Here is a 24958-nt window from a genome sequence, read left to right on the forward strand (position 1 = left end):
GAGCGCCGCCCTATAGGACTCCTAATCACAGCCGGTTGTGCTAGAGTCTGGATTTGAACCAGGGTGTCTGTAGTGAGATGCAGTGCCTCAGACCGCTGCGCAACTTGGGAGCCTGTATGTATGTTTGCCTACCACTGTTGCACAACTTCTAGTGAGAAGAGAACTCCTGAGTGGCACAGCGGTGTAAGACGCTGCATCTCGGTGCTGGAGGCGTCCCTACAGACCCTGGTTCAATTCCATTCCATTCTCAACCGGCCATAATTGAGAGGCCCATAGGGCGGTGCACAATTGGCCCAGTGTCGGCTGGGGCAGGCTGTCATTGTAAATCATTTGTTTTTAATGGACTTGCCTAGTTAAATAAAGGTTCATTGAAGACGATGAACTAGCTGAGGCGCGGGACTCCAGTAGCCTAGATGGCGGTATGCCTCACTAATGTACCCGCTGCCATGACCAACGAAGAAGACTGTTACCCATAGTGCTTTGCGTTGGAACTGGAAACTACGAGCTTAATGGATAAATGAACGTTCTGGATTTTATTTACCGTATTTTATATCGTTTTGGTGAGTATATCGTGTGTGGTGCCTGCAATAATTGTTATTGCTACTTTGATAGCTAGCTTGTGTATTTACTAACTTCAGCTGGCTAGCAACTCCATCGTTAAAAAAATATTTGCCATTTTGGCCAGATCATAGGTATAAAGGACTCATCGTGGATAACTCAGTTTGGCATGGACATAATCACATATTGCCTGGAAAGCCGACATTGAATTCTACGTCGGCTGCATTGAGCGTTTGAATCAGGAAAGTTTCCTCTCATGACCTCTACAAAGCCTCCACTTTACTGGTTGTCCGACCATGCGGTTGGCCCTTTATCCACAGAATTGTAATTACATCAACTTTTCAAAGCGCTGGTAGCGCAAGTGTGTTCAGAGTTATCATCTGAAGCAGGAGCGTGTAACGTGCACGGCGCATGCTTCGGGTGCTATACATTTGAATGCATCAGAATCACAGCATTAATCATGCTACAACGCACCAATAAGATCTCGCTAGGTTCTACGCACTGCTTCATTTGCTCCCACTGTACATTCTTTTGGGATAGTTATAGCTTTGATATTTGCACAACGGAAAGCATTCAAGTGGAATGTCTCCCGCATTTAACCCTACCCCTCTGATTGATACCATTCAATTGACTCCATTCCAGACAATTATTATGAGCTGTCCTCCCCTCAGCATCCTCCACTGTACTTAACCTGAATCCAGAAAATGAATGGTGAAAGCAAACATTGTTATACTATTTGTTATGTTCTGTTAATTACTGATGTCCCCTTTAAGGATGGAGCACCCTTGGTCATGCGCATTGTTGTTCTATGTTATTCTGGGACAAACTCTGAGTAAATGTGAAGCTCCAGTTCAATTGCTTTCTATTCCGAGTCTTTGTTATTATATAAATAAGTACTAAGTGTTAAGACACTACACTATTGATAGTTTCAGCTGATTTCAGGGTTTGTATATTGATTCATCTCAAATGTCATCTGATGCATTTGTTCCAGACTGAATTGTTGAATCAAACTTTTTGCCGCCAGCTCCTGATATCAGGGCATTAAAACTCCTGAAATCGCCAAGTGCGCCCAGCTATATCCTGTCCCGAGTTTGTTTTACACGGTTTTCCATGGTTAAGCTAGCTGGCTAGTTTAACAATGCTGGTTTTAGTCATCTTGGCCAAACTTCTTAAATACTGCATTGACTTAACGAGTCACACAATTATGCAACTTTTTCGCTGGAACTAAACTTAAATGCATTGTTTAGTTGAATAGTCATGGCTGCTGGTTCGCGCTATCTGTCGTGTCGTAAGACAACGGTGGCGATCATTGCTACTTAATTAAAGTAAAATATTTAACTTTTTGGGTGACCAACCAAATTCACAGAAATGTTAGTTATCTGTCACTCATTGAACGTCTAAGTGGTGGATCTGTTCTATTTGCACTATTTCTATGCGCCCAGTCTGAAGTTTTGTTTTTGCGTACAATGTGGTTATTTAAAATATTTCTGCGGTTTCGATGGTACAATGATTCTCTATACTTTGTTTTGTCGAACTGAAATTCGGCAAACTATTCAATGTTTCTACTAGGAAATGGCGGAGCGATTTCTGCATAATGTACCTTTTATCGCAGATCCAAGTTCCGTTTTGAGCTCCACCGGAGTCATTGGCTAGGGTTAGCTGGACGTTTCTGACTGGTCTTGGAACTGTGACAACGGACAGCCTCTACCCGCATTGCTCAATGGGGTATCTAGTGATTTTTTTTTGCCATCACAGCCAGATATGTACAGTCTTGTACCATTAACCTTTTCTAAACTGATATATTTATTGATTTACAGTGAATTCAGAAAGTATTCAGACCCCTTCACTTTTCCACATTTTGTTTACCTTAACCGTATTCTTAAACGGATGAAATATTCCCCCCCTTAATCTGCACACACATCCCCATAATTATAAAGCAAAAACGGTTTAGATTTTTTTTTTGCACATTTATATTTTTTTATACAGAAGTCACATTTACCCACAGTTAAAGTCATAAGTTAGGTTACACCTAGGTTGGAGTCATTAAAACTCGTTTTTCAACCACGCCACAAATTTCTGGTTAACAAACTATAGATTTGGCAAGTCTGTTAGGACATCTACTTTGTGCATGAAGTAATTTTTCCAACAATTGTTCAGACAGTGAAATAACATCACAATTCCAGTGGGTCAGAAGTTTACATACACTAGTTGACTGTGCCTTTAAACAGCTTGTAAAATTCCATAAAATGATTTCATGGCTTTAGAAGCTTCTGACAGACAAATTGACATAATTTGAGTCAATTGGAGGTGGAGATATATTTCAAGGCCTACCTTCAAACTCAGTCTCTTTGATTGACATGGGAAAATCAAAAGAAATCAGCCAAGACCTCAGGAAAAAAATTGTAGACCTCCACAAGTCTGGTTCATCCTTGGGAGTTGCTGCGTGCATACAGAAGCAAAGAACACCTGAAGGTACCACGTTCATCTGTACAAACAATAGTACGCAAGTATAAACTCCATTATACCACTCAGGAAGGAGACTCATTCTGTGTCCTAGAGATGAACGTACATTGGTGCGAAAAGTGCAAATCAATCCCAGAGCAACAGCAAAGGACATTGTGAAGATGCTGGAGGAAACAGGTACAAAAGTATTTAGTCAGCCACCAATTGTAATTTCTCCCACTTAAAAAGATGAGAGGCCTGTAATTTTCATCATAGGTACACTTCAACTATGACAGACAAAATGAGAAAAAAAAAATCCAGAAAATCGGATTTTTAATGAATTTATTTGCAAATTATGGTGGATAATAAACATTTGTTATTGACAGTTCTTATCTCAATACTTTGTTATATACCCTTTGTTGACAATGACAGAGGTCAAACATTTTCTGTAAGTCTTCACAAAGTTTTTTTAAGTGGATTTTTAAGTGGGAGAACTTGCACAATTGGTGGCTGACTAAATACTTTTTTCCCCCACTTTATATCCACAGTAAAATGAGTCCTATATCAACATAACCTGAAAGGCCACTCAGCAAGGAAGAAACCACTGCTCCAAACCCACCATAAAAGAGCCAGACTATGGTTTGCAACTGCACATGGGGACAAAGTTCATATGTTTGGAGAAATGTCCTCTGGTCTGATGAAACAAAAATGGAACTGTTTGGCCATAATGACCATCGTTATGTTTGGAGGAAAAAGGGGGAGGCTTGCAAGCCGAAGAACACCATCCCAACCGTGAAGCACGGGGGTGGCAGCATCATGTTGTGCGGGTGCTTTGCTGCAGGAGGGACTGGTGCACTTCACAAAATAGATGGCATCATGAGGAAAGAAAATTGTGGATATATTGAAGCAACATCTCAAGACATCAGTCAGGAAGTTAAAGCTTGGTCACAAATGGATCTTCCAAATGGACAATGACCCCAAGCATACTTCCAAAGTTGTGGCAAAATGGCTTAAGGACAACAAAGTCAAGATATTGGAGTGGCCATCACAATGCCCTGACCTCAATCCTATAGAACAATTGTGGGCAGAACTAAAAAAGTGTGTGCAAGCAAGGAGGCCTCCAAACCTGACTCAGTTACACCAGCTCTGTCAGGAGGAATGGGCCAAAATTCACCCAACTTATTGTGGGAAGCTTGTGGAAGGCTACCCAAAACGTTTGACCAAGTTAAACAATTTAAAGGCAATGCTACCAAATACTAATTGAGTGTATGTAAACCTCTGACCCACTGGGAATGTGATGAAAGAAATAAAAGCTGAAATAAATCACTCTACTATTCTGACATTTCACATTCTTAAAATAAAGTGGTAATCCTAACTGACCTAAAACAAGGGAATTTTTACCAGGATTAAATGTCAGGAATTGTAAACTGAGTTTAAATGTATTTGGCTTAGGTGTAGGTAAACTTCTGACTTCAACTGTACAAGTATTCCGACCCTTTACTCAGTACTTTGAAGCACCTTTGGCAGCGATTGCAGCCTCAAGTCTTCCTGGGTATGGCACTACAAGCTTGGCACACCTGTATTTCGGGAGTTTCTCCCATTTCTTCTCAGCAGATCCTCTCAAGCTCTGTCAGGTTGGATGGGGAGTGTTGCTGCACAACTATTTTTAGGTTTTTCCAGAGATGTTCGATCGAGCTCTGGCTGGGCCACTCAAGGACATTTCAGAGACTTGTTCTGAAGCCACTCCTACGTTGTCTTGGCTGTGTGCTTAGGGTCATTGTCCTGTTGGAAGTTGAGCCTTCGCCCCAGTCTGAGGTCCTGGGCACTCTGGAGCAGGTTTAAGTATCTCAGGACTTTGCGCCATTCATCCTTCCCTCAATCCTAACTAGTCTCCCAGTCCCTGCCTCTGAAAAATATCCCAACAGCATGATGCTGCCACCATGCTTCACCATAGAGATTGTGCCAGGTTTCCTCCAGAAGTGCCGTTTGACATTCAGTCCAAAGAGTTCAGTATTGGTTTCATCAGACCAGATTGTTTTTTCTCATTGTCTGAGAGTCTTATGTGCTTTTGGGACATTCCAAGCAGGCTGTCATTTGCCTTTTACTAGGAGTGGTTTCCATCTGTCCACTCTACCATAAAGGCCTGATTGGTGGAGTGTTGCTGAGATGGTTGTCCTTCTGGAAGGTTCTCCCATCTCCACAGAGGAACTCTGAAGCTCTCTGAGTGACCATTGGGTTCTTGGTCACCTTCCTGACCAAGGCCCTTCTCCCCCGATTGCTCGGTTTGACCGGGCGGCCAGCTCTAGGAAGAGCCTTGGTGGTTCCAATCTTAAGAATGATGAAGGCCACCGTGTCTTTGGGGACCTTCAATGCTGTATAAATGTTTTTGTACCCTTCCCCAGATCTGTGCCTTGAGACAATCTTGTCTCAGAGCTCTATAGACAATTCCTTCAACCTCATGGCTTGGTTTTTGATTTGACATGCACTGTCAACTGTGGGACCTTATATGGACAGGTTTGTGCCTTTCCAAATCATGTCCAATCAACTGAATTTAACAAAGGTGGACTCCAATCAAGTTGTAGAAAAATCTCACGGATGATCAATGGAAACAGGATGCACCTGAGCTCAATTTTGAGTCTCATAGCAAAGGCTCTGAATGCTTATGTAAATAAGATATTTTAGTAATTGTTTTGTTGTTGACATTTGCAGAAATTTCTAAACCTGTTTTCACTTTGTCATTATGGGGTATTGTGTCAATTGAGGAAAAACATACATTTAATCATTTTTAGAATAGGGCTGTAACATAATGTGTAAAAAAGGAAGGGGTCTGAATACTTTCTGAATGCACTGTAAATCTGACTTTATTCGTGTGAGTAATCCAAGAATGTTACGAGTTAATTGACACGAACGCCAATGGCTAAATTTCCTCCGATCTCCTCATCACCACTCTATTGCCATTGAGGGTTTCCACCATGCTTCCGTTGTCAACTGGGTAGGGATTTCTATAGGTTTTACAGACACTATAATGGCACAGAAAAAAAGGCAAGTCCTCTATCTATGGGCCAGAGATAGGAATCTCCATTGGATTTGTATTAGTCCCCATTATGTATGTTTCCCGTACAATGCCAATGGGCTGTGCGGTGTATTCTGGGTACAATCCTGCAAAGAAAGCACTCCTTCAAGGAGTCAATTGGGTGCAAGCACAAAAACCCAACATGCGCATTAATTAAGTGAACTAGAAGCTCAACATTATAAATATTTTCTGAGATTTGAGAATTCATTCTCTGTAATGTCATGATTTCAAAGCTATAATACATGTACTTTCGAGGAAAATATGCATGTTTCTCGACTCACTCGTACTTTTTAAATGGATTGTGTTATCTTAGCAACTGCGTTACGCAGCATGACAATGAACGTGATTGGTTGACAGTCTGTTGGGTGGGGCGTTATGTTTCTCCATTCATTGGCCACTGGGATTCATATCTCCTCCTTTCTCCAATATCTCTGTGCCTAGCGTATCTAGTTATCTTTCTATATAAATACGTTTTCTCTATTTAGTGTCCTCTGACCTTCACAAGCCATGTCTGACGCCCTGAAGAAGCGCAAGTCGAAAGTGCTCCGCAGCGAGACGGGCACACCGGAGGGGAAATGCGGCCGCGGAGAAGGGGACCAGGTGAGCACTAGTCTCTCTAGACAGACAGGTTACCTTCCACAATATACCAATGGTGCGGTTGTCTGGGTTTTCAAATCTAGGTGAGCAGAGGAGTGAACAGCAGATATGGGTGGGCGGGCGCAAGTTGAGAACTGTAGGGCGAGGGGAGGCAGAGGAGTATGTAGGGAGCGTTACTGAAATTGACTGTGTGTGTGTTTTCAGGACATACGTGTGTACAGTGAGGAGGTGGAGCTAGATGGCAGGGACCCTGAAGAGGACTACCAGCAGTATAAACTGACCTGTGAAGCTCTGGCCAAACTGATGAACGACATCCAGGAGCTGAAAGCCAACGGTGCCAAGGATGGGGTGAGACACACACTCAAGTCAGAAAATGAGTGTCCTTTACAATCAGACGCTACTCTGTCTTATAAGAGAATTGCTCTAACCCCCATGATGGCTGCCCTTCCCTCCAGTGTGTTGAGGTAGAGGAGAAGAGGATGCAGAGCTGTATCCACTTTATGAGCCTGAAGAAACTCAACCGCCTGGCTCACATGAGACTGAAGAGGGGGAGAGACCAGACACACGAGGTACTTATACAAACAGTGAGGTCCAAAAGTATTTGGACAGTAGCAAGGTTTCCGTCCAGTTGGTGACAAATTTTCATGCAAATATTCTAGAATCCACATAAAGAAAATACGCTTATTTTCCCACCAATAGTGGGTTGACACCAAATGGACTTGTTACGGGTAAAAAAATCAGTGCATGATGACTTATTGAACGCAATGTACTTTTTCACTCAAGTTTTCATGTACCAAATAAAAATCTAAAGTTCAATGTGTTCCCATCACATTTTCAACTATACAGATACACGACATGGCCAAAAGTGTGTGAACACCTGCTCGTCGAACATCTCATTCCAAAATCATGGGCATTAATATAGATTTGAGCCCCCCCGTTTGCTGTTATAACAGCCTCCACTCTTCTGGAAAGGATTTCCACTAGATGTTGGAACATTGCTGCTGGGACTTGCTTCCATTCAGCCACGAGCAGTAGTGAGGTAGGGCACTGGTGTTGGGTAATTAGGCCTGGCTCGCAGTCGGTGTTCAAATTCATCCCAAAGGTGTTCGATGAGGTAGAGGTCAGGGCTCTGTGCAGGCCATTCAAGCTCTTCCACACTGATTTCGACAAACCATTTCGTATGGACCTTGCTTTGTGCACAGGGGCATTGTCATGCTGGAACAGGAAAGGGCCTACCCCAAATTGTTGCCACAAAGTTGGAATCACAGAATCGTCTGGAATGTCCAGAATCGTCTACGCTGTAGCGTAAAGATTTCACTTTACTGGAACTAAGAGGCCTAGCCCAAACCATGAAAAACAGCCCCTGACCATTATTCCTCCTCCACCAAACTTTACAGTTGTCACTATGCATTCGGGCAGATTAGCGTTCTCCTGGATTCCACCAAACCCAGATTCGTCCATCCGACTGCCAAAGAATGCATTTCCACTGCTCCAGAGTCCAATTGCGGCGAGCTTTACACCATTCTAGCCGACGCTTGGCATTGCGCATGGTGATCTTAGACTTGTGTGTGGCTGCTCGGCCATGGAAACCCGTTTCATGAAGCTACTCACAAACAGTTCTTGTGCTGATGTTGCTTCCAGAGGCAGTTTAGAACTCGATAGTGAGTGTTGTAACAGAGGACAGACCGTTTTTAAGTGCTATGCGCTTCAGCATTTTGGTACCCTTCCCCAGATCTGTGCCTCGACACAATCCTGTCTCTGAGCTCTACAGACAATTCCTTCGACCTCATGGCTTGGTTTTTGCTCTGACGTGCACTGTCAACTGTGGGACCTTATATAGACCGGTGTGTGCCTTTCAAAAAAAAAAAATATATTTTACCTTTTGATTTTAACTAGGCAAGTCAGTTAAGAACAAATTCTTATTTTCAATGACTGCATAGGAACAGTGGGTTAACTGCCTTGTTCAGGGGCAGAATTACATTTTTTTTTTTTTTACCTTGTCAGCTCGTGTATTTGATCTTGCAACCCTTCGGTTGCTAGTCCAACGCTCTAACCACTAGGCTACCTGTCGCCCCCAAATCATGTCCAATCAACTGAATTTACCACAGGTGGACTCCAAGTTGTTGAAACATCTCAAGCATGATCAATGGAAACAGGATGCACCTGAGATCAATTTTGAGTCTCATAGTAAAGGGTCTGAATACTTAGGTAAATAATGTATTTTAGACATTTTTGTTGACATTTGCAAACATTTATTAACCTGTATTATGAGGGGGGGGGTTAATTTAATACATTTTAGAATAAGTCTGTAACGTAACAAAATGTGGAAAAGGGAAGAAATCCAGTTATGCCCTCCAACGAACCATCAAATCAGAGAGTAGAAGGGGGACAATGTAAATAGTCTGGGTAGCCATTTGATTAGATGTTCAGGAGTCTTGTGGCTTGGAGTAGAAGCTGGTTAGAAGTCTCTTGGACCTAGACTTGGCGCTCAGGTACCGCTTGCCGTGCGGTAGCAGAGAGAGCAGTCTGACTAGGGTGGCTGGAGTCTTTGACAATTTTTAGGGCCTTCCTCTGACACCGCCTGGTATAGAGGTCCTGGATGGCAGGAAGCTTGGCTCCGGTGATGTACTTGGCTGTACGCACTACCCTCTGTAGTGCCTTACGGTCGGAGGCCGAGCAATTGCCATACCAGGCAGTGATGCAAGCGTCAGGATGCTCTCTATGGTGCAGCTGTAGAACGTTTTGAGGATCTAAGGACCCATGCCAAATTTTGAGGAGGAATGGGTTTTGTCGTGCCCTCTTCATGACTGTCTTGGTGTGTTTGGACCATGTTAGTTTATTGGGGACGCCAAGGAACTTGAAACTCTCAACCTGCTCCACTACAGCCCCGTCAATGAGGGTGTGCTCGGTCGTCCTTTTCCTGTAGTCCACAATCATCTCCGTTGTCTTGATCGCGTTGAGGGAGAGGTTGTTGTCCTTGCACCACACAGTCAGGTCTCTGACGACCTCCTTATAGGCTGCCTCGTTGTTTTTGGTGATCAGGCCTACCACTGTTGTGTCAACGGCAAACTTAATGATGGTGTTGGCGTCGTGCCTGGCCATGCAGTCATGAGTGAACAGGGAGTACAGGAGGGGAATGAGCACGCACCCCTGAGGTGCTCCCGTGTTGAGGATCATTGCGGCAGATGTGTTGTTATCACCTTATCACCTGGGTGCTGCCTGTCAGGCAGGCCAGGATCTAGTTGCAGAGGGAGGGGTTTAGTCCCAGGGTCCTTAGCTTAGTGATGAGCTTTGAGGGCACTATGGTGTTGTCAATGAGTAGCATTCTCACATGGTGTTCCTTTTTGTCCAGGTGGGAAAGGGCAGTGTGGAGTGCGATAGAGATTGCATCATCTGTGGATATGTTAGGGTGGTATGCAAATTGGAGTGGGTTTAGGGTTTATGGGATAATGGTGCTGATGTGAGCCATGACCAGCCTTTCAAAATTTTTCATGGCTACATGTAGTCATTTATGCAGATTACCTTAGTGTTCTTGGGCACAGGCACTCTGGTTGTCTGCTTAAAACATGTTGGTATTACAGAGTCAGACAGGGAGAGGTTGAAAATGTCAGTGAGACACTTGCCAGTTGGTCAGCGCATGCTCAAGGTACACGTCCTGGTAATCCGTCTGGCCCTGCGGCCTTGAGAATGTTTACTTGTGTAAAGGTCTTACTCACATCGGCTGCGGAGAGTGTGATCACACAGTCGTCCGGAACAGCTGATACTTTTCATGCATGTTTCATTGTTACTTGCCTCGAAGTGAAAATAGAAGTAGTTTAGCTTGTCTGGTAGGCTTGTGTCACTGGGCAGCTCTCGGCTGTGCTTCCCCTTTTGTAGTCTAATAGTTTACAAGCCCTGCCACATCCGACGAGCTTCGGAGCCGGTGTAGTACGATTGTAGGCATCAGGATCTTGTCACGTTATCACTGCATTCAAATTGCCAATGATAACAATAAATTGTGTCTGTTGTCCATAGCTTATGCCTGCCCATACCATAACCCCACTGCCACCATGGGGCACTCTGTTCACAACGTTGCCATCAGAAACAGCTCGCCCACACAACACCATACACATGGCCTGTGTTTGTGAGGCTTGTACATACTGTCAAATTCTCTAAAATTATGTTGGAGGCTGCTTATGGTAAAGAAATTGATGTTAAATTCTCTGGCAACAGCTCTGGTGAACATTCCTGCAGTCAGCATGCCAATGGCACGCTCCCTCAACTTGAGACATCTGTGGCATTGTGTTGCGTGACAACTGCACATTTTAGAGTGGCCTTATATTGTCCCCAGCACAAGGTGCACCTGTCTAATGATCATGTTAAACCTGTTTGGGAAAGGCGTGCCGCTAGTGGGACACCTCGACAACATCCGGTGAAATTGCAGAGCGCCAAATTCAAATTAAATTACTATAAATATTTAACCTTCATAAAATCACAAGTGTAATACATCAAAATAAAGCGTAACTTGTTAATCCAGCCGCCGTGTCAGATTTCAAAAAGGCTTTACGGTGAAAGCAAACCATGCGATTATCTGAGGACAGCGCCCCGCATACCAACACATGAAAAACATATTTCAACCAGGCAGGTGCGACACGGAAGTCAGATATAGCGATGTAAGAAATGCCTTACCTTTGAAGATCTTCTTCTGTTGTAACTGGAACCTTTTGGAGTGCCAACACAAATGGTCCTTTTGTTCGATAATGTCCTTTATATCCATAAAAACTGTTTAGCTGGTGCGCTTCAGTCAATAATCCATCCAGTTTCCCTTCATCAAAATGCATACAAAATGAATCCAAACATTACTAATAAACTTTTCCAAACAAGTCAAACAACATTTATAATCAAACCTTAGGTATCCTAATACGCAAATAAATGATCAAAAGTAAGACTGAGATTAGTATGTTCATTACCGGAGATAATTCAGAAAGAACGTGCTTTCTTCCACACGCTTGGAAACACTACAGCCAAAATGGGAGCCACCTAGAAAAACTACAATTTCTGGGTCATTTTTCCAAAAACCAGCCTGAAACTATTTCTAAAGACTGTTGACATCTAGTGGAAGCCCTAGGAACTGCAATTTGGGAGGACTTGGACTTATAATTATAGTACAAGCCATTGGAAACAGTGGTAAGATGAAATTATTATTTCTTTGGGATGGTTTGCCCTCGGGGTTTTGCCTGCTATATCAGTTCTGTTATACTCACAGACATATAATTTTAACAGTTTTAGAAAACACTCAAGTTTACTTTGGGCATGCTTTTCATCCGGATGTGAAAATACTGCCCCCTATCCCAAATAAGTTTTTATCAGATTCTTGATATGCCACACCTATCAGGTGGATTAATTTTCTTGGCAAAGGAGAAATGCTCACTAACAGGGATGTAAACAAATTTGTGAACAACAGTTTAGAGAAATAAGCTTTTTGTGCATATGGGACATTTCTGAGATCTTTTATTTCAGCCCATGAAACATGGGACCAACACTTTACGTGTTGCGTTTATTTTTTTGCTCAGTATAGTAACACAAGATATAAAATAAACAAGAATGGAGCTCTATACAGGGTGTACCAATGCCAGGTCAATGTGCAGGGGTATGAGGTATCTGAGGTAGATATGTACATGAAGGCAGGGTAAAGAGACTAGGCATCAGGATAGATAATAAGAGTAAGAATAGAATACAGAATAGCAGCAGCAAATGATGAGTTTGAAAGTGTGTGTTGTGTGGCGGGGGGGTGTACGTTGTAGTAGTGGGAGTGTTTTTACAGTGCTTTCAGGAAGTATTCACACCTCTTTACTTTTTCCACATTTTGTTATGTTACAGCCTGAATTTAAAATGTTATTAAATTGAGGGATTGTTTTTGTCACTGGCCAACACACCGTACCCCATAATGTGAAGGTGGAATAATGTTAATTCACAAATGTAATAAAAAATGTTTTTTTTGTGATACATCCAACAAGCTTGACTCTACAAACTTGTTGGATATATTTTCAGTTTGTTTTTGTTTCAGATTATTTTGTGCCCAATAGAAATTATTGGGAAATAATTGTAAATAATATTGTAAATTAGAATAGAATATGTTTCTGATAATCATGAATAATGAGTGATGAAGTTGGAGGCATAACACCCCCCCCAACATGCAATAAAGACTGCTAACCTCCCCTGTTATTGGTAATGGTGAGAGGTTAGACTGTCTTGGGGTAAGATCTTTGTGCCTCTAACTTTATCACTCATCATTCTTCACAATTCATTCAACATTATCCATAGTCATGAATGTAGAAGTGTTAAACATTCTATTCTTATTTACAAAAAAAGTCACTCAAATGACACAGTGCATTATTTACCATTCATTCCTATTAGGCACAAAATAATATGAAACGCAACCAAAACAAATGGCAAATGCATCCAAGCTTGATGTAGTCATTGTGTGCTAGGAATATGGGACCAAATACTGAACTTGCTGTGATTTCTAAACAGTTCACCTGATATGGATGAAAATACCATAAAATCAAAGCTGACAGTCTGCATTTTAACCTCCATAGTCATGTGCTGGAGTAAAGAGACAAAACAGAACATTTGTCACTGTCCAAATACTTTTAGCCCTCACTGTATATCCACTTTCAAACGTTACATTATAGAAAACCCTCTACACACCCACAGCAAAAGCATCTAATACCCCTTCCTCCCCTCTCTCCCTCCAGGGCAAGCAGAGAGTGGATGTGTTGCACCTGCAGCTCCAGAACCTGCTCTATGAGGTCATGCACCTGCAGAAGGAGATCAGCAAGTGTCTGGAGTTCAAGTCAGTACCACTGGGGGGGTCTAATTCACATTTCCTCCAAGTCTATAGGGCTAAGTCCAGGAATGAGAAGCTTCGAGGTTATTGGTCTTTTCTAAGTTGTTGATTTTTGTTTCTGTCCAGGTCTAAACATGAGGAGATAGATCTGGTGAGTGTAGATGAGTTCTACCAGGAGGCCCCCTGAGATCTCCCGCACCCCCCTCACCAAGGACGACCCCCACCAACTCACACTGGCCAGGTTGGACTGGGAACTGGAGCAGAGGAAGAGGTGCCACATACACTGAGACACTGTTGTTCTTCTGTAGGTTGGCTAAGCAGTACATGAACTCCCACTTTTCTCTGGTGTGTGTGTAGGCTGGCTGAGCAGTACAAGGAGTCTCTGTCCAGTAAGGAGAAGATCCAGAAAGGCATTGAGGTGAAGAAGGAACACCTGAGTTCTCTACAACCTGGACTCAACGCTATCATGCAGGTAACACACACACTCTCTCACACCCCCTAGAACCTGAACACAATGCGATTACACAGGTACAGTGGCGCAAAGTGAACTTAAATATCTCTGGACAGAACAACACCAGTTCCACAGAGCTTTTACAAGTCCAGGGTTCTGTCTGGTATGGATGGCTGGACTTGTGCAAGATAACATGCACTGCAGGCAGGGCCTTCTGAAATGGCGTTGTACCCAGAATGTAACCTACCAGGCCTGAAACCTAAACATGTCACACTCCCCAGGCATCCCTCCCGGTTCAGGAGTACCTGTCAATGCCGTTTGAACAGACCCAGAGACAGACAGAGATCGCCCGCCACCTTCCCCCCTCTCTCTACGTCCTCCTGGTACAGGCCAGCGCTTACGGACAGGCCTGCGGTGAGTGTTTTTGTATGTTTACTTACATTTTGTGAAAAGTTTGATCATACGCACATCCTTAAACTTTAGGCCCTGGGCTAGTAAAGGATGCTTGTAAAGAACAGGAGGGCCCGCACACTGTTTATGCTCCCAGTTCACCGTTTTATTGACCACGTATCAATCCAAAACAGCTCTTCGCCAGCTTTACTTTCTTCTGAACACGATTTTTGTCATTTTTTTCCCCTTTGTCAAATGATCAATTTTGTGGAGGGGCAAGTCTTGGGACATGTGGTTTTCATGTTTCTATTTGTGTGTGTTTCAGATAAGAGCCTGAGTGTGTCCATCAGTGGAGATGTGGACGAGGCCAAAGCTCTGTCTAAACCTCCAGAGGACTCTCAGGGTAACACTGCAGCATGCCTGTTAATGACGTGTGTGTTCGACAGGGCAGTGATTCTTTTTTGACTGGGCAGTGGTGAATTAATGAATTGTGTTGGTATTGAAATGTGTGTGTGTGTGTTCTGATTTCTCTCCTCTCTAGATGATGATTCTGGTGACTCTGATGCAGAGGAGGAGCAGGAGAAGACGGTCTGTCCCACACCATACTGCCACTAGAGGCCCTTCTAATACCATTCTGTACACACACAGACACGCGCACACACACGTCAGTGTCAACGAGTTCACCTCTCCTCTACACACATTGTTCCAACAACCTCTGCTGACACACACACACACACACACACAAAATGTTATAGCAGACAGGGAAAGGAGGTCTATTGATCGCTTCCTGACAGGTGCCATGTGGTGGGTTCTGGGAAGCATGGATAAGATGGGTCACTGTAACCCAAGCCCACCCACAGTTGGCAGTCATACTCTTCACTCTCACACGTGTGTCATACTCCTCACACACACACTCCCTTACATACTCCGACACATACAGCCAAGCTTTTTTTATAATTTATTTATTCATCTTTTTGCTGAAGACAACTGTCCGTCTGTGATTTGCTTGGTCACATTACTGCTGCTCTGTCACTACACCTCAGCTGACCCTCCCTCCCTTCATCTAGTCTTTCTCTGTGAAATAAGGTGAAGGGCAAGCCCAGGTTAACTCTGTCCTCCTTTAGCCGGCTGCAATGATAGATCAGTGAGGATTATAGATTGTGTCCCAAAGAGCACCCTACTCCCTATATAGTGCCCTGCTTTAGACCAGGGCCAGATATCCGTACATCTGATTAATTAAGCAATAAGGCACGAGGGGTTGTGGTATATGGCCAATATACCATGGCTAAGGGCTGTTCTTATATTGGCCATATACCACAAACCACCGAGGTGCCTTATTGCTATTATAAACTGGTTACCAACATAATTATAGAGCAGTAAAAAAAAAGATCTGGGGTCATTCCTGTCATGTACGGTCTGATATACCACAGCTGTCAACCAATCAGCATTCAGGGCTCGAACCACCCAGCTTAAAATGAGCAGTAGAACATGATGGAATGATAAAATACGAATGGTAATACTCCCCCCTTTGTCTGTCTGTCTGTAGAAGAGGAGGCGACCTACTACAGGTGGTCAGCTGGATGATAAGAGACGTGAGATGCTGAAGAGACACCCTCTCTCTCTTTGCCTGGACCTCAAATGCAAAGGTACACACACACTGTTCCTGTGTGACAGGCAGCAGGACCCTGTCGCTGCTTCTCAGTCTCCCTGGGACAGTAGAGGAGAGAGGATCATTCAGCGATATATGATAGGACTGTTAGGAACTGATATTAATCGTGCTGATGAGGATTCTGTGGACAGTGTATATGATGATAAATAGGTGGGTTCTTGAATTTGTCCTATTTCGATGATGGTTCGGTGCATAGATGACAGTGAATAAACTGTTCTTGTCCAATGGGCAATGACATCACTACAGAGGTTACACAAGGTCACCTCTCCTCTCCTGCCTCTGCAGTCAGACAGAACCCAATGACACCCTGAGAGACTGACACGCACACACTGCTTTTAATGCAGCAAACAGCCAAAAACTGCCCGTGGTTTAGAGGACAACAGAGAGAGCAAGAAGAGGCTGATGAAAATATATCTAGAATAAGGTGTGACTGCTGCAGCCCTACACTGCTGCCAGCTCCACCTACACGCACTGTCCGCACCCGCTTGCCTATCAGTGGATGGATGAAGTTACGCCTGCAATGCTGAACCTCCTTCTCCACCTCCCCCTCCCTCTTCTCATCCCCATTTCCTTTCTTCTGCCCCTCGTCTTCTCCCTCTGTCAGCAGGGTATAAACAGTCCCTCTCTTCTCCTTGGCTCAACCTGTCCTATACAGCTACCTACACAGTAGCACTACGTGGCAGAGTGGGGCAGTGACCCCATGACATCATACTATACATTGTACTATATAATTAAGTGTCAATTCACACTGAGATGACTGTTGCAGGTGGAACCTTTTGGCAGAGAGGCAATTTACCGTCCACAGTACATAGATAGATACGCGTCCCAACTCCCTGTTTGCCGAATAGAATATACATATATACAGTGGGGCAAAAGGGTATTCAGTCAGCCACCAATTGTACAAGTTCTCACACTTAAAAAGATGAGAGAGGCCTGTAATTTTCATCATAGGTACACTTCAACTATGACAGACAAAATGAGAAGAAAAAAATCCAGAAAATCACATTGTAGGATTTTTAATGAATTTATTTGCCAATTATGGTGGAAAATAAGTATTTGTTCAATAACAAAAGTTTATCTCAATACTTTGTTATATACCCTTTGTTGGCAATGACAGAGGTCAAACGTTTTCTGTAAGTCTTCACAAGGTTTTCACACGCGGTTGCTGGTATTTTGGCCCATTCCTCCATGCAGATCTCCTCTAGAGCAGTGATGTTTTTGGGGATGTTGCTGGGCAACATGGACTTTCAACTCCCTCCAAAGAAATAAATACTTTTTTGCACCACTGTATATATAAGTAGATGGCATCATGCTCACAGACACACCCAGTGAACCTTCTCTGTGTGTCTCTGTTTCCAGACGGCAGTGTGCTGCATCTGTTCAACTACTACCTGATGAACCTGAACATCATGACTGTCAAGGCCAAAGTCTCCACCGCCACAGACCTCACTGGAGCCATCAGCGCAGGGTACGTCTCAGTGACCCGTGTTTGTTGGCGCTTGGGAGTGTGTGACCTGTGTTGTAACAATTGTGTTCTCTCTCTCTCTCAGGGAGTTGTTAAATTCTGACACGCTGCTCAACTGCCTGTATGCCAATGACCAGGGCCGCGAGACACCCAACCCCGCTAACCGTTACCAGTTTGATAAAGTGGGGTATGGATGCCTCCCTAATGCCAGACCCTGTATACACACCTTGTACAATTGCTTCAGTATCAATACACATATTGTAAGATCAGTATGGCTGATTATGTTGTGTTTTCTTGCAGGATTAGTTCGTTTGGAGACTACGTGGTAGAGTTGGGTCATCCCTACCTGTGGGTGCAGAGTCTAGGAGGACTGCAGTTCCCAAGTGATGCCCCAGAGGTGTGTGTGGGTGGCCCTGCCATTGTGTATAGTAAAATGTCTCCTGCTATGGGGTGTGCTTTCTGTGTGTGTGTCTAACCCTGCTATGTGTGTGTGTGTGTTTTTCAGGGTTTGCGTGCAGGCAGTTCTCTTAGTGCCAGTCACATGGAGAGCACCATGAAGCTGCTGAGAGGACGAGTCCAGTCACGCCTGGCCCTGCACAAACAGTTCTCCTCACTAGGTACACACACGCTTGGCCCTGCACAAACAGTTCTCCTCACTAGGTACACACACGCTTGGCCCTGCACAAACAGTTCTCCTCACTAGGTACACACACGCTTGGCCCTGCACAAACAGTTCTCCTCACTAGGTACACACACGCTTGGCCCTGCACAAACAGTTCTCCTCACTAGGTACACACACGCTTGGCCCTGCACAAACAGTTCTCCTCACTAGGTACACACACGCTTGGCCCTGCACAAACAGTTCTCCTCACTAGGTACACACACGCTTGGCCCTGCACAAACAGTTCTCCTCACTAGGTACACACACGTCTGGCCCTGCACAAACAGTTCTACTCACATTTCTCATCTCCGGCTACACACACAGACAAAATAACCTGTCTCCTGCATGCTGTTGGTATTGTTTGTCTGTTTTCAGAGCACAGTATAGTTCCAGTGTCAACGGAGTGCCAGCACCTGTTCCCTGCTAAGGTTCTCTCCCGCCTGGCTCGCTGGACAACCATGTCACATCAGGAGTACACAGTAAGACACGCACAACCTCCCGTTTTGTTTCATCTCACTACGCAATCGAGGAGTACACAGGAAGCGCACAATCTTGACTACAACTCAACCTCACACTCACTATAATTTCTGACTCTCATTGGGTGTAGATGGTGTCGCTATAAAAAGCATTGTGTAAATCAAGGCGGTTTAATTAAGTAAAACGTATACTGGTAGCTTACTTTTCTTCGTGTGTTCTATCTCTCTCTAGAATCTGTCGTTCACGCAGCATGTGTCAGATGCAGGTCTGGCTCGGGAAACGGACCTGTTCTTCATGGCTGTGGTGGAGAGAGGAACAGGTAAAGATCAGCGCCCAAAGAGATGATTCACTTCTTAATATATGAAGACATTCCTGACGAAATGGAGGCCTCTCTGTTTTCTTTGTTTGGACCATAAGAAAAGTCTGGAACCATAAACTATCTCTCCCCCCCCCCTCAGCTCGTCTTCAGGCTGCAGTGGTGTTGAACCCCCGTTATCCAGAAGTCTCTCCTCTGTTTGCTCTTTCACTCAGCTGGAAGGGCGAATGCAGCGGACGTACAGATGACAACCTTAGAGTGAGTGGTGATATATATATATATATATATATATATATAATACACTGAATATGAGACCCTAACCCAGGGGAGGATCTCTATATTCTGTTATGTCCTTTGATGTCACTGGTTAGTCATGCACACCGGCTGTGACTGACATGTGTATCCCCTCCCCCAGGCCATGGAGAGTGAGGTGAATGTGTTTAAGACAGAGCTCCAGGGGCCCCGCCCAGGGCACCAGCTGCTGACCAATCAGGTGGCTCGTCTCTGTGTCTGTCTGGACGTATACCTGGAGACCGACGGACAGGATGACAGCGTGGAGGGACCACGGGAGTTTCTCAGAGAGAAGATGTGTCTACGCACCGTAAGGTACGTACATACACACACACACGCGCGCGTACACTCCTACACTCCTTTCTCAGTAATTCTGACCGTGTTTCTCTCTGGTTGTGTTTCAGGGGTCCGAACCGTCTGAAGCCGTTCAAGTACAACCACCCCCAGGGCTTCTTCAGTCACCGCTGACCTCCCCCTTAACCCCTATCCCTTCACCTCTTGTATCTTACAGCTGATTTCATAGCCCACCTCCAGGGTGTCTTCAGTCACCCCTGACCTCCCCTTAACCCCTATCCCTTCACCTCTTATATCTTACAGCTGATTTCATAGCCCACCTCAGGGCTTCTTCAGACACCCCTGAACGTTACCTTCTGCCTCGTCCCTGCCTTCATATCCCCCTGTTTTTTAATTAACCATAGTTTTGTCTGTTTTAGTTTCACACATTCTGTGTGTTGGTTGGACAATAAAAAGCTAGTGATTTTGTTTGAATCAGCAAGTTCTTGGTATTTTTGTGTTATTCTTCGCTGCTATGATTTATGTTCAGCTGTATTCTATCATGAATTACCTCTCCTTTCTTCTTTTAGCTATTGCATATTTCATCTCTCCCCCTCTTTTTTTTCTTTTCTCTGCATCGGATCACATTATTTTATGGCTTTTATTATCTTGGCTCAGCACTTCTCTAAGCTGACTCATCCCCACTGGTTCTGGAAATACAGAGAATACATTATCTCTCACACACACACACACACACACACACACACACACACACACCTATAAATGCATTCCCTGTCCTGTAGTTAGTGTAGTAAGAGCTGATAACAGGACTACTGGTGGACTGCATTACTGCTCTTGATTTAAACAGAAATTGGTGCAGCATCACAGAACCCCAGTAGCCCTATCCCCTGCAGGACATGCATTCCACTGTTAGGACGTAGCCACTGTGTTTTTTGGGTGGCTCCTTATGCCATGGTGATCATTCTGAGGATGTTTTTGGGGGGCTCTTATGCCATGGTGATCATTCTGAGGATGTTTTTGGGGGCCTACTAATGAAATGGTGAACATTCTGAGGATGTTTTTGGGGGGCTCCTTATGAAATGGTGATCATTCTGAGGATGTTTTTAGGGGGCTCCTTATGAAATGGTGAACATTCTGAGGATGTTTTTGGGGGCTCCTTATGCCATGGTGAACATTCTGAGGATGTTTTTGGGGGCCTACTAATGAAATGATGAACATTCTGAGGATGTTTTTAGGGGGCTCCTTATGAAATGGTGAACATTCTGAGGATGTTTTTGGGGGCCTACTAATGAAATGATGAACATTCTGAGGATGTTTTTAGGGGGCTCCTTATGAAATGGTGATCATTCTGAGGATGTTTTTAGGGGGCTCCTTATGAAATGGTGAACATTCTGAGGATGTTTTTAGGGGGCTCCTTATGAAATGGTGAACATTCTGAGGATGTTTTTTGCTGCAGGTTCTCCTGTTAATACAGTCATCCATCAGACATAAAGAGGTGCCATTTTGCCATTACAACCCCAAGGAGAAACCTAATGATCATGAGGAAAGAATTCAAGGAGAAACGTAACGTTTCTGGTGATATATAGTCATAATTCAGGGAGATACAGCATCTTTGATGTCAACAGAACGTCCTTCAGAAAGTATTCATACCCCTTGAAATATTCCACATTTTGTGTTACAGCCTTAATTAAATTAAATATACAGTACCAGTCACAATTTGACACCTACTCATTCCAGGGTTTTTCTTTATTTCTACTATTTTCTACATTGTAGAATAATAGTGAAGACATAAACTATGAAATAACACATGGAATCATGTAGTAACCAAAAATATTATAAAAACAAGAATATAAAATCAAAAATATATTTTGATTTGTGTACCATTTTGGTTACTAAATTATTCCATGTTATTTCATAGTTTTGATGTCTTCACTATTCTACAATGTAGAAAATAGTAATAAAAAAAAGAAACCCTTGAGTGAGTAGGTGTCAACTTTTGACTGGTGTACTGTACAGTATATCTTTTTCTCACCTGTCTGCTCAATACCCCATCATGACACAGTGAAAACATGTTTTTTTTAATTGAAAATGAAATCCAGAAATGACAACTTTACATAAGTATTCACACCCCTGAGTCAATACTTGATTGAAGTACCTTTGGCAGCAATTACAGCTGTGAGTCTTTCTGGATAAGTCTTGAAGAGCTTTCCACACCTGGAATGTGCATCATTTGCCCATTTTATTATTTTCAAAATTCTTCAAGCTCTGTCAAATTGGTTGTTGAACATTGCTCGACAACCATTTTCAGCTCTTGCCATAGATTTTCAAGGAGATTTAAGTCAAAACTGTAACTCGGACACTCAGGAATATTCCCTTTCTTCTTGGTAAGAAACGCCTTCTGTTGAGGTTATTGTCCTACTGAAAGGTGAATTCATCTCCCAGTGTCTGGTGGAAAGCAGACAACCAAGTTTTCCACTAGGGGTTTGCCTGTGCTTAGCTCCATTCCTTAAATATTTTATCCTGAAACGATTACAAGCATACCCACAACATGATGCAGCCACCACTGTTTGAAAATATGGAGAGTGGTACTCAGTAATGTATTTGCCCCAAACATAACATTTTATTCAGGACAAAAAGTTAATTGCTTTGCCACATTTTTTGCAGTAATACTTTAGTGCCTAATTGCAAACAGGATGCATGTTTTGGAATATTTTTATTCTGTACAGGCTTCCTTTTCATTCTGTTAATTCAGTTAGTATTGTGGAGTAACTACAATATTGTTGATCCATCCTCAGTTTTCTATCACAACCATTTAAACTCTGAAACTGTTTTAAAGTCACTATTGGCCTCATGGTGAAATCTCTGGCTGGTTTCCTTCCTCTCCGGCAACTGAGTTAAGGACACCTGTATCTTTGTTGTGACTGGGTGTATTGATACACCATCCAAAGTGTAATTAATAACATCATCATGCTCAAAGGGATATTCAATGTCTGCTTTTTTATTTTTACCCATCTACCAATAGGTGCCCCTCTTCGTGAGGCTTTGGAAAACCTCCCTGGTCTTTGTGGTTGAATCTGTTTGAAATTCACTGCTTGACTGAGGGACCTTTTTTATAGATAATTTATGTGTGGGGTACAGAGATGAAGTAGTCATTCAAAATAATATTAAACACTATTATTGCACACAGAGTGCATCCATGCAATTTATTGTTACTTGTTAAGCACATCTTTACTCCTGAACTTATTTAGGCATGCCATAACAAAGGCCTTGAATACTCATTGACTCAAGACATGTCAGTGTTTTCATTTTTTATGAAATGTGTCAAATAAAATATATATATATAAACAATTCATTATGGGGTATTGTGTATAGGCCAGTAATTTTTTTAATCTTTATTTAACTGGGCAAGTCAGTTAAGAACAAATTCTTATTTTCAATGACGGCCTAGGAACAGTGGGTTAACTGCCTGTTCAGGGGCAGAATGACAGATTTGTACCTTGTCAGCTCGGGGATTTGAACTTGCAACCTTCCGGTTACTAGTCCAATGCTCTAACCACTAGACTACCCTGCCGACAAATCATAATGGATTACCATTTTAAATTAAGGCCGTAACACAACATAACACACAGGTGTGAATACCTTCTGAAGGCACTGTACATGCGCTCCAGTCCCTATGGAAAACATTGTTTCCATTGTAACTCCGCAGAATATCACAACTACTGACTCCACTGTAGTTTCCACAATGATTGTGGACAACTGTCACATCAAGGACATCATAGACCGGACTCTAAAACTGACATTAAAGTCTAATGGAAGCCTTTGTTGTGAAATAAAGGTTGTGATGTCTGTTTATAGCACTTCTCATAATGTGGTCTCACTGCTCTGTCTTTAGCAGCACATGCATGGATGGAGCCTCAGATTAACTGGTGCATCTCCTCTGGCTTGGCAGGTCACTCCAGAATCGATCGATCTAGATGGTGTACGTTATATTATTTATGATAATTATGCTTTTGGACTGTTTTGATCCATGTTTACCGTTTCAGCAGGCTAGATTTGTGGAGCAGGTATAGAAGAGAGTTAAAATGAGGGTGCGAAGAGCGACCTGACCTAAGGACAATCGCGAGAGATGTGCAGGGGGCAGCTGTATTCTCTAACTCCAGGATGTTGTGGCGTAGAAAGCAGAGGGGGAGCCGCTCTGTTCAGGTAGCGCTGTTCTCCAGAACACCTGATTTATATATGAGCCCAGGCTATGTGACGTCAGAGCAGGGAGGGGAGGTGCACTCCTCAGCCGCAATGCAGTACAGCACACACACACACCCACATAGTGAGATCCTCACACCTCATCTTCCTCACCACCGCTGTGCTTCTTTTCATACCACCTCAGTTGGTGTTCCGTTCAGAACTGTTCCTTTCTTCATAGTGTGTATACTGGCATGTACAGTTGAAGTCAGAGGTTTACATACACCTTAGCCAAATACATATAAACTCAGTTTTCACAATTCCTGACATTTAATCCTCGTAACAATTCCCTGTCGTAGGTCAGTTAGGATCACCACTTTATTTTAAGAATGTGAAATGTCAGAATAATGGAAGAGAATAATTGATTTAAGCTTTTATTTCTTTCATCACATTCCCAGTGGGTCAGAAGTTTACATACACTCAAATTAGTATTTGGTAGCCTTGGGTTAAGTGTTTTGGGTAGCCTTCCACAAGCTTCCCACAATAAGTTGGGTGAATTTTAGCCCATTTCTCCTGACAGAGCTGGTGTAACTGAGTCAGGTTTGTAGGCCTCCTTGCTCGCACACACTTTTTCAGTTCTGCCCACTCATTTTCTATAGGCTTGAGTACATGGCTTTGTGATGGCCACTCCAATACCATGATTTTGTTGTCCTTAAGCCATTTTGCCACAACCTTGGAAGTATGCTTGGGGTTATTGTCCATTTGGAAGATCCATTTGCGACCAAGCTTTAACTTCCTGACTGATGTCTTGAGATGTTGCTTCAATATATCCACATAATTTTCTTGCTTCATGATGCCATCTATTTTGTGAAGTGCACCAGTCCCTCCTGCAGCAAATCACCCCCACAACATGATGCTGCCACCCCCGTGCTTCACGGTTGGGATGGTGTTCTTCAGCTTGCAAGCCTCCCCCTTTTTCCTCCAAACATAACGATGGTCAGTATGGCCAAACAGTTCTCTTTTTGTTTTCATCAGACGAGGGGACATATCTCCAAAAAGCACGATCTTTGTCTCCATGTGCAGTTGCAAACCGGCCTTTCAGGTTACGTCGATATAGGACTTGTTTTACTGTGGATAAAGATACTTTTGTACCTGTTTCCTCCAGAATCTTCACAAGGTCCTTTGCTGTTGTTCTGGGATTGATTTGCACTTTTCGCACCAAAGTATGTTAATCTCTAGGTGACAGAACATGTCTCCTTCCTGAGC

At 43.3% G+C, this 24958-nt stretch overlaps 1 protein-coding gene across 1 annotated transcript; it reads left to right on the plus strand.

The window, feature by feature from the left end:
* The first annotated feature begins 427 nt into the window (after positions 1-427).
* Positions 428-19987, plus strand: LOC112248558 (THO complex subunit 5 homolog). The gene is given in 21 exon segments (XM_042320639.1): positions 428-560; positions 6559-6673; positions 6875-7018; positions 7126-7239; positions 13408-13505; positions 13626-13676; positions 13678-13770; positions 13857-13971; positions 14232-14364; positions 14666-14743; positions 14882-14928; positions 15887-15986; positions 17369-17477; positions 17560-17661; positions 17775-17871; positions 17980-18091; positions 18511-18614; positions 18844-18931; positions 19071-19186; positions 19344-19534; positions 19624-19987. Coding segments are annotated over 20 exon segments (2049 nt in total). The 5' UTR covers positions 428-560; positions 6559-6580; the 3' UTR covers positions 19688-19987.
* Positions 19988-24958: the final 4971 nt, after the last annotated feature.

Source organism: Oncorhynchus tshawytscha, linkage group LG04 (genome assembly GCF_018296145.1).
Source record: "Oncorhynchus tshawytscha isolate Ot180627B linkage group LG04, Otsh_v2.0, whole genome shotgun sequence".
NCBI lineage: Eukaryota > Metazoa > Chordata > Actinopteri > Salmoniformes > Salmonidae > Oncorhynchus > Oncorhynchus tshawytscha.